Genomic DNA, 10,958 nt, shown 5'->3' with positions numbered 1-10,958 from the left:
AAGACTAAGCCTGTAGCCAGGCTTAGGTTAAATAGTTTATAGAGAGGCTCTACCAGGGCATGTTTAATAGTATTTAATGGCTGAGTATGTTATCTGGTCCCATAGTGTTCCTAGTGTTGAACAGCACTGTCAGTATATGTTCTTTAGTAGTAATAGTCAGGTGAGATGATGTTTGGGGCGATGTTGTTATAAGTGAGTTTCAAGACTTCAAGTGCACAAATCTCCTCAAATTCTATAATGAAGTTTACTAATTCTGCTGTACTGGTTTCAGGGGATTTGGACAGTAAGAAAATTTTACTAACTTATGGTCTGACATAATCTGGGAGAGTATTAGTGGAGTTGTGCATGATAACACTACAGTTATAGATTTAAGGTTAGGAATATTTATTTCTTCTTGTTCAGTAACTAACAGTGTGGTCCTTTGAGTTTTTAGATCTAATAAATGTAAACTTCTGTTCATAACCTGTGTTGGAGGTGTAGGTACTTCAGTCAGTTGATGGGTAGTTAAGTCTCCCAGAGTAATGGAGTTCTTAATTAAGTGGAGTTAATCCATGATGTTTAGGAGCCTGACATGAACTTCTAGAGTCATGGAAGGTGCCCTTTTCTCAGGTGATAAATTGATAGCTGATTCTTTAAGTGGTATTTGCAGCTTTATAAGTTCCATTTGTAGATCTCTGAGAATCTGTCTCGAGGTGATATGGTCCGACACCTGAAACTTGGACATTTTCTTCCCTGGCTCTGATATTGTGAGTTGTTGATGTGCCTTACCCACACTTACTGGTAGAAAGCAGATCATCTCATGTCAGGACTCATGCCCTTCTCCTTCAAGATGAAAAGAGAATCACATTGTTGCTATATCCCACCTAGAGTCACCCCATGTGGATCTCTGGGAATCTGTCTAGAGGTGTTATGGTGTCAGACAAATATGGAAACACCACTACAGATGTTCTTCGAGTTTCACTGTTGCAGTCATTACATTTGGTTAATCTGCTGGCAGGTTGCCCTCAGTCGGCCTGATTAACAAAGTCTTGGGTCCTGCGTCGGTTGCTGTCCCTTCTTCCATGACGTCAGGTCGTCAGGGGTATAAAACATGCAGCCGACGCAATTACATCAGTCTTTCTTGCTGCACGGTGCCCGAAGCAGAAGCAGTTCGCAAGTGCCGGTCGTCCGACTCCTAACATTTTTGTTTTTGAGTTTCAGAATTGAAGTCTTCAACTAAAAGCTAAGTACCCCTGTTGGGGAAACTTTTTCTTGCTCCTTACCGATGTCAGTAAAAGTTAATAATTGTATTACATGGGGGAAGCAAATACCTCATAAGGATTTTCATTTGTACTGTATTCCTTGCTTAGGCCCTGATCACGATGTACCCTGCTGTCAGTTTTGTTCTTTATTTAATCAGCACACTATCCGTCGTCGGTACATTTTTGCTTCTAAATATTTCAGTTCCCGGTTTAATTATCCAGAAATGATGTCGGTTAGCCATCCACTGGAATACCGAAAAAACGCAAAGAAAAAAACAGCGACAGGCCTTTGAGGTCCAAAACTGTCGACGACTCTTCTCCCAAGTCAGTTGCCAGTTCGCCGGTACTCAGTGAGGTGCTTTTGCAGCCCCTGATTACCCACTACTTCTGATTCACTGGCCTCTACTGAGTCCCATTCGGAGTCCGGTATGCTGTGAGATGCTTCACCTATGGAACCCGTGGATGTCTGTACCTTGGATGGGTCCGGAGCCGCTGTGCAGGCACCGGCTTCTGAGGGTGTATTCAGGCCTACAGATTTGTATATTAAACCGACATCACCTTCAATATTAAGGTCAAAATCTCAATCTAGGTCTAAAAATCTGACGCCCAGGCCACATGTTCAGGCCCCTATGCCTAAAAAACAAATGATCAAAATGGCTGAAGATTTAATTACTCTAATCAGGGGTAGTCACCCCCCCCCCCTTCTAAGAGGCCTAGGGCTGAACTTGACTATGAATCTTCTGAACAGGACTCTGTTTCTTCTGAATCTTCTAATAAACAGGATTTGTCCATAACTACTTTTGAGGATTCTGATGCAGAGGATTCCATTCCTTCTGCTTCTCCCCCTGAGGATTTTTCTTTTGGGGAAACTTTACATACCTTAAGGGAGCATTTCCACTGGGAAAGTCAGGATTTTTCTGAATCCAAAAAGAGGCTTAGGGATTTCCTTCTTCTTCCTCAGCATAGGCCTTTGGCTATACCTCCTGTACTAGACATTGTTGATGTGTTTTCAGAATCCAGTATTCCGGCCCCTTGTAAGCCAGACAGATACTCCAGAGTTCCTGACTCCCACAAATTCCTTTTCAAAAATCCTGTTGCGGACCCTGAAACAATTTCTCAGGGGCCCAAGGGCATTAAGGCTTCTACTGCTAAAAATCCTACCCCTTCTGATAGAGACTCCAGGGTGTTGGATAGATGGGGTAAAAAGGTTTATACTTCTGCAACCTTGGCAATCAGGGCTTTAAACTGTCAATTCCATATGCTAAAATATCAACAGCATATCATGGGATTGCTTAAACAGAAAATTATGTTGATTTCTGACTACGTGGAAAATAAGGATCTACAGGATTTATTGCATTCAGCTGAACAAGTTGGAAAACATACTTTGCAATCTGGTTTTGATTCTTTGGAGGCCTCTTGCAGGGCTGCTGTTAGTGGGTCTGTGCTTAGAAGGCATGCTTGGCTTAAGGAGCCATCTGTTCCTGATCATGTTAAAGCAAAATTGTTGGATGCACCTTTGCAGCAGGACCGTCTGTTTGGCAATAAGGCTGAAGAAGTTCTAAAAAAGATGTAAGATAAAGCTAAGTCTATGCAAACTGTGAAAGATTTCTTACAAGTACAACCTCCAAGATTTAGTAGGCACTGGCCTACTAAGAACTGGTCCTTTCCAGTTTCTTCCAGAGCCACTCAAGCCAAACCCAAACAGTCCAAAAGCACTAGGTTTCAGTCCCAAGGGACTTTCAGAACTAAGCAATGGGGTGCCTCCACTTCCAAATCTGGAAGTAACAAGACACCTCCCTATGGTAAACAGTCTCAATGACTTCCCTTTAAAATTACCAAGCACTTACCTCTTAGCTGCCCCTTTGGGGGGGAAAACTGGTTTTTCATGCGAAAAACTGGCAACTTATAACCCAGGACAAATGGGTTTTAAATATAGTGTCCCAGGGATACAGATTTCATTTCTACACATTGCCAACTCCAAACGGATGGCCAGACCTGCCCCCAAATCAGTGGGCAGAGGCTCAGAAACAAATACTTTCCCTCCTAAACATGGGAGCTATTCAACTAGTACCAGAAGAGGAAAAGGGACAAGGTTTCTAATCCAGACTTTTCCTGGTACCCAGAAAAGACAAATCATGGTGTCCAATTCTGGACCTGTCTACTCTGAACACATTTCTGGATATTCCAAAATTCAAGGTGCTGACTCTTCACCAGTTACTTCCTATGCTAGGCAAAGATGCCTGGTTGGCAACTCTAGACTTAAAAGAGGCTTACCTGCATATCCCAATCAGGGAATCTTGCAGAAGATACCTCCGCTTCAAAGCAGGCTACTTGCATTATCAGTTCTCTGCACTGCCCTTTGGCTTATCTACTGTGCCCAGGGTATTCACAAAGTGCCTTGCTCCAGTAATTGCATTTTGCAGGCAAAGAAATATACAAATATATCCATACCTGGACGATTGTCTAATTCAGGCAGAAAACAAGGCCATTCTTCTAAAACATCTGGCATTTGTAAAAAGGGTTCTAACTTGTCCAGGGTACACCATAAACGAAAAGAAATCACAACTGGTACCCTCTCAACAAATTACATTCCTGGGTGCAAGCTTGAATACAACTGCCCAGATGGCATTCCTTATGCCAGAAAAGCAACTTCATTTGGTGACTTACTTCAAACAGGTGGCCACAAAAACCCTGCTATCTGCAAGACAAATACTGCAAGCCTTTGGGTTCATGGCCTCTTGCATTCTTCTAATTCCATATGCAAGACTGCATATGAGGAAACTTCAGTGGTATTTAAAAAGTTTATGGAGTCAACATTGTCACAGCCTGGAAACAATGATTTCTATCATTCCTTGCCTGCAACTAGAGTTCCTGTGGTGGGCAGAGGCCTGCCACCAAAACAAGGGACTGCTACCCAAACCCTAACTACAGACGCATCAGACTGTGCACGGGGGCTCATCTGGCAGAGAAGTGCATTCAGGACAAATGGAGCCCAAATCAAATGCACCTTCATATCAATCAAAAAGAAATGCTAGCTGTACAGAATGCACTGACAGCCTTCAAGGACTACCTTCATCTAGGACAACTAATGGTAAAGATGGACAACACCACAGTTATGTGGTACATAAACAATATTTAATAAAAAACGGCTCACGATGACACACTCCACAATAAATGCTATTCGTTCAATAATACATGCAAAATAGTTTGAATTAAAAACGTTTTTAATTCAAACTATTTTGCATGTATTATTGAACGAATAGCATTTATTGTGGAGTGTGTCATCGTGAGCCGTTTTTTATTAAATATCTTTTGCTTTGTACACACTGCGTTTCCTCTTTTTGTTGTAAGAGAAGATAGCGCAAGTGTGTTATTCATCAGTTCCTTCCTACAACTATTCATTTCAGCAGTGGTACATAAACAAGCAGGGCAGTACACATTCCTACCCCCTCTGCAGACTAGCCATGGCAAATGAACTAAGCAGAAATCTCATGGACCCACACGAATGGAAACTGGAACCACAGATTTTCAACATCTTGACACGCAAATGGGGGAGCCCAGACATAGATCTTTTGCCTCACCCCAGAACTACCAGTTTGACAAATTTTCCACAAGAACTCCTCACAAAAAAGCCTGGAAAGTGGATGTTCTGTCCTTCAGCTGGGAAAACCTATCACTCTATGCCTTTCCCCCTCTGCTTTCCAAAGTTCTACTAAAAGTCAAACAGGACAAACCAAAAATGATTTTGATTGCTCCAGACTGGCCTTGCCAACACTGGCACCCACTCCTACGCAGTCTGTCACAAATTTCTCCATGGCACCTGCCTCAGACACCTTCCTTACTGTCTCAGCAGAACAACCAGATTCTGCACCCTCAGCTCCAAACATTGAATCTCGCAGCTTGGCTTATCACTTAAATTCCCCCTTAGCATCCCTCAGCAAACCTGTGATGGATGTCATTTTGGAGGAGAGAAGACCTAGCACTAGAAAATCTTATGCTGACAAATGGAAAAGATTCTGTGCCTGGAATCAATCTCAAGGGATAAGCACAGCAGTGCCCAATGTACCTCAAATTTTGCAATACTTAACAGAGATGCTTCACAAGGGCCTGTCTTTTTCCTCCATAAAAATCCATGCCTCAGCTACATCAGCTCATTACAACACAGAACCCCCCTCTTCTCTCATCCTCTGCTAAAGCAATATCTCAGAGGGGCCAAAAAGTTGAGGCCACCCAGGAGAGCTCAAACCTCTGCCTGTGACCTTAACTTTGTATCGGAAAAACTCACTTCCCCTCCTTTCGAACCAGCTGCTACCGCAGACTGAAAATTTCTTTTCTGGCAAACAGCCTTCCTTTTAGCAATCACTTCGGCTAGAAGGATTTCTGAATTACAGGCCCTTATGGCAGTGGACCCTTTCATCATAGGTTCATAGGTAGGTACTAGGCTATTGGCCCTAGGGCCTATATAAGCCTAGCCAAAGGTACCCTGGCTTTCGCCACCCAAGAAAATTATTTTCCTGTGCCACTGTTACAGTCCTGGCACATCATCTTTCATGCGGACAGGGTGTCACTCAGGACCAACCCATCCTTCATGCCCAAGGTGGTATCCAGTGTGGCTCTTAATCAGTCCATTTATTTGCCAACTTTCTTTCCCAATCCACAGAACAAGGGGAAACGGTTTCTGCATTCATTGGATGTACACAGACAACTTTGATTTTACTTGGACAAGACTAAATCTCGAAGAACATCTGAACAACTGTGTGTAGCATTTGCTGCAGGGGCAGAGGGAAAGGCTATTTCAAAGCAAACCATTTCCAAATGGATAAGCCATTGTATTCATTTCTGCTATAAGCACCATGGAAAACCTATCCCCCAGGGGATCAGATCCCATTTCACCAGGGCTGCATCTACTTCTACAGCCTTTCTCAGAGGTGTTTCTACCAGGGATATTCTAGAAGCTGCTACCTGGAGTTTAATTTATACTTTCACCAAGCATTGTCATTTACCAATCTTCTCTAAATCCAGAGCTGGCTTTACCACTGCTGTTTTGCAGGGCCTTATAGCCGGTCCTAATGCTGTATAAATCCATCCTCCCAACCATAGCTTTGGAAATCTACCCAAATGTAGTAACTGCAACAGTGAGACACTAAGAACATAGTACAGTTGTGTACACTTACCATAAATGCAGATGTTCCAGTGTATTCACTGTTGCAGTCCTGGTTACCCTCCCTCCAGCCCCCTGTTTTTCCCCTTACTATGCCTCTACTTTCTTTTACTACGCTTAAAAACCTTTTTGGTGTATTTGCTTTTGTTTGGAGGTATATTTTTGTGTTTTAAATTATTTATATATATATTTTGCTCCCCATTTGGGGGACACCTGACATCTGGGGCAAGAAAAACTGATGTAATGGCGTTGGCTGCATGTTTTATACCCCTGACAATCTGACGTCATGGAGGAAGGGACAGCAATCGACGCAGGACCCAAGACTTTGTTAATCAGGCCGACTGAGGGCAACCTGCCAGCAGATTACCCAAATGTAATGACTGCAACAGTAAATACACTCGAACATCTACATTTATGGTAAGTGTACACAACTGTACTTTTCCATTAGGTCTGAAGGCATGGTAGCCACTAAACCCTGGTATGGATGAAGTGCTTTCTTGGCATTTAAACCATGTTTTGGTGATTACAAATGGGGATGCCTTCCCAATATATGAGTGCCTTGAGGCTAGTCAGCTTGTTGTTTAGACATCTGACGCTGAGCAGGGTTACCTCAATAAATGGTTTGGTTCACCAAGAGGCTGGCTGACTGAAGCCTGAAACTTGTACATTTTCTTGCCTTCGCCCTAATACTGTGTGTTGCTGATGTCTTGTACCTGCACTTACTGGTAGAAGGCAGATTGTCATATGGCAGGACTCATACCCTACTCTTTCAATATGAAAAGAGAAGCAAATTGCTGCTATAGCCCGCCTAGAGTTACCCCACCACCACCACTCCTTGTCACCTCTTCAACCCATCTCATTGCTGACACCATCAAGGATAAACCATTTGTAGGATGTTTAAAATAATAGCTAAATAAAACTGGTACAGGAATTGCTTACATTTTATGTATTTAAGTTAGTGTTGCACAACTCCAAACATGAATATGTAGGCAAGCCAAGCAAATTATGCACTTAGTGTTTCTGTGGTATGCAGTTTTTGCATAATTAAATATTGTTGCTGTTTTTATGGAACTGGACCATGGAAAGTTTTCTTTATGGTTATAAGAACAGATGCATTTGACAAGTAGATATGTACAGTAACAAGGTTAATGCAAAACAAGGACATTATTTTTATTTTTTTTCCATAATTCAAAGTTTAACATTCCTTTGCTTCCTTTCTGTTCAGACATTGTGCATGAAAATCTGAAGATGGGTTCAGATGGAGAAAGTGACCAAGCATCTGGAACATCATCTGATGAGGTCCAGTCCCCTACTGGTGTCTGTCTGAGGAGTCGAGTACACAAGAGAATCTCATTGGAGGTAAGCTATGAGATAGCTGCTGTTATGTTTTGCAAACCCAAACAGTCTGTCATTCTTATTTTTTAACAGGCCAGAGATTTTCAACTTTTTTTTTTTTTTACATGAAAAAGCCATGCTCAGTTAAGTTCATAAAGCTTAGAGTTAACATGGTGTAGTATAAAATGGCACTCTGCAGGGAATAATAGTTGTGAAAAGCATATGGTGTCATGCATAAATGACTGTAGTCCTACCAGCTCTTTATTTCAGTTACTGATTAAAATATCTAGTAGTTAGTTTGATTACAGTCAAAATGCTACCAGCTAGGATTGTGTAATATTGCAGACTCTGTGACTGATGCAGTTGTGCTGACAGGTAGAATTTCAGCAAGTGTATTAGAGCATTATTCAAGTTTTCCAGTGGGATTAAAGTAATTGTTGCAGTAAGAAAGCACATGTATGACTGTGTTTATACACTCATGATTTGGTGAATAGTGATGAGCCATGTTCTTATTGGATGGTTACACCAGATTCTTCAGATGGGTGTAGATGTCTGGGTGATGCCCATGTTGTATGTGTGGGACTTTTAATAATGAGTGGCTTGGCAGATCTTTGCATTCTGCTGGAGAGATATATGTACCGGAAGAGGTATTTTGGAGGGGATGTTGATTTGGTTTGTTTTTTCATTTTGTTGATAATTTTGATAGGCATTTGGTAGGTGCCAGAATACTTTTGGCTCCTGCAAGTGTAATCTTGCCGTCCAGTCAAAAAGCAGTACTGCTTGACTATGAATCGTGGGCATACTTGTTATGTATAATGTACTGTTTGAAGCAAAAATTTGCTGATTTGTCTTTGTTGACTGGGTTGGCATTTTAGCTTCCGGTGGCCTGTTTTCAAGTATGACCTAGGAAGTTACAGTTATGGTGAAGCAAAATAACTGAAGATCAGCAGCAGATGAATGTCGTAAGGGGTGATGCAACCTGATGGAAAGATATACAGGAATGATAAATGTTAAAATGTTAACTGGTCACAGGAAGAGAAAAAGACTTGAGCCCAAACTTAGTAACTGTTAGCCTACCAAAATGTAACAGTGAAAGTTTTTTAAGATGTCTACACATTGAACTTGCTTGGAGTAATGAGTTAAGTGGTATCTTGTGTGTGGCACACTCTCCTAATGCCAAGTTATTTGAAACCAGTTGATTTAAGACTAATAGACCAAACAAGTGTCCACGAAACATCTTTTTGTGTGGGAAGGGAACAGTCCCTCTCACACCTCCCATGCAGTGCCTTGTGTTCCCTGCAGCGCCGCCTCATAAATAATATAACTACCTTCAAGGCTGCTAAACCTCAGGGATAAGAAGTTAACCTTTTCTTTGTAGCTAGTTGTTCTAGTCTGACATGTAGGCTCTGTGTATTCATCAGAGAACTGTAATACTGATTTTCTTTGACTACATTTTTCATTCCAGTATAAGCAGATACATAAAGTGGCAGTAAGCACATATGGAGGGATTCTTTTTTCTGTTTTCATTCAGTGCATGAGAATAGTTTTGCAGGCTATGACTGCATTTTTATCTGATGAAAACAAAACAGTACCAGTTTGTTAGCAAGTTATCATTTTTCTGTGAGAGCCTTGTGGTTTGGGAGTTTTGCATGTATATTCAGCACATAATGTACTTTTTTTTAGTAGTCATCTGTTTGTGTTGACTGAGTAAGCAGACTGAACCACAAAAAACTGTTTTCAAGTGTGGTCTGGGTAGTTACAATTACACTGAGACAAAATACAGTATCAGGAAGTAGTTTTGGTTCATAATACTGTATAGTAAATTAGAGAGATACATAGTAAGTGTGATACATAATAACAGATTAATTAGCCACAGTGTTACAGATAAGGGGAGGAAAAAGTGCAAGAATGTACGACTTTACCCTTGACTCTTGGCACACACCCACACTGTTTGGGAGGACGGGATATAAAATTAAACAGTACTTATGTAGATCAGTATTTATGTATGCCTTTAAGAAGCTTTCCATGGGCTTGCATAAGTGTATAAATACTGAGCATGTGCAATCCTGACTGCCAATTTATAGAGAGCTGTTGAGATGTAAGCATGCATGTCTGTGTAGTCTGTCAGTTATCAGTTTGTTTATATTTTGTACTGCTGCTATCCATCCTGATGTGTTTCTATATAATAAAGCATATAAATGAGCTACCCCATCTGTTCGTCTTGAATCATAGCATAGGATGAGCGACATGGTGTCAGAATGGTATCCAAAAATCCAGATTTAGGACCGAGAGGCACTCTTTTAATTGTGGAGGAATACAGAGTAATAGGTCATCCCTACTGCACATATAACTTGCAAAACCAGGTCAGAAAAGTATTTCAAGTATCAAAGCTTACTTAAATGATTTCTTATTCGCAAAATATAAAGCAAAGCACTCAGAATGCTCTAAATTAATTTACAAGTAAACAAAATGTCCGAAACTGCGACATATTGATAAAAAATATTCAAATAACTATGGAAAATGTTTGAAATAACATCCGAATTGCATAAAATAAATACAGTAAGGAAAACGACCACATTTATTTGCTATGAGCTACTTTTTTGCATCAACTAAAGCTATTCAAGATCCAAAGCATATGAAGTGTTTGCATGTTTGTGCAGTATTACAGTACAGTTATTTTGCAAAATACAGCCATTTCAAAGCGTATTTCCCAAAGTAAAATATTTCAAAGAGGTTATTGTGCATTTGAGTGTTCTTACAAGTACGGACTGTGTGTCTATGTTCGTACATAATTACATGGGCCATATTTTCAGTGTGTTTGTGCATACTTTGTTGGCGTGGAAGACAGATTTCGAAAACCAGCTGCACTTGTCTTTGATAGTAATATTGCAGAGAATTGGAGAATGTTTGAGCAAGAGTATGATATTTTCATACAAGCTGCATTTTCTGATAAAGATGACCGTACAAAGACATTTATTCTGCTTAATTTAGCTGAATCAGAAGCCATAGAAGGAGAACGTTCATTTGTGTATGCACCTGCTGGATTGCATGGGAGGAGGAAAACTGCCATATAATGGTACCGTCTGAGTCAAGGGAAGACCCTGAGTGCTTAAAACATAAATTTTGAGAAATGTGTAACCCTCAAACAAATATTACAGTAGAAAGGCACTTATTTTACGCAAGAGATCAAAAGCCTGGGGAAACTTTTACAGCATATATAA

At 40.8% G+C, this 10,958-nt stretch overlaps 1 protein-coding gene across 1 annotated transcript in view; it reads left to right on the top strand.

Annotated features, from left to right (window-relative positions):
* CDK17 (cyclin dependent kinase 17) overlaps positions 1–10,958 on the top strand; it is a 1,919,677-nt gene that overhangs the window by 1,090,290 nt on the left and 818,429 nt on the right. Inside the window, exon 5 of the mRNA XM_044087623.1 lies at positions 7,628–7,761. Within this exon, the coding sequence (XP_043943558.1) occupies positions 7,628–7,761 (134 nt within the window). The remainder of the gene's footprint in view (positions 1–7,627; positions 7,762–10,958) is intronic.

Source organism: Protopterus annectens, chromosome 11.part0 (assembly GCF_019279795.1).
Source record: "Protopterus annectens isolate FY-2018-M chromosome 11.part0, PAN1.0, whole genome shotgun sequence".
Lineage (NCBI taxonomy): Eukaryota > Metazoa > Chordata > Ceratodontiformes > Protopteridae > Protopterus > Protopterus annectens.
This window is presented reverse-complemented; position numbering and strand designations above follow the sequence as displayed.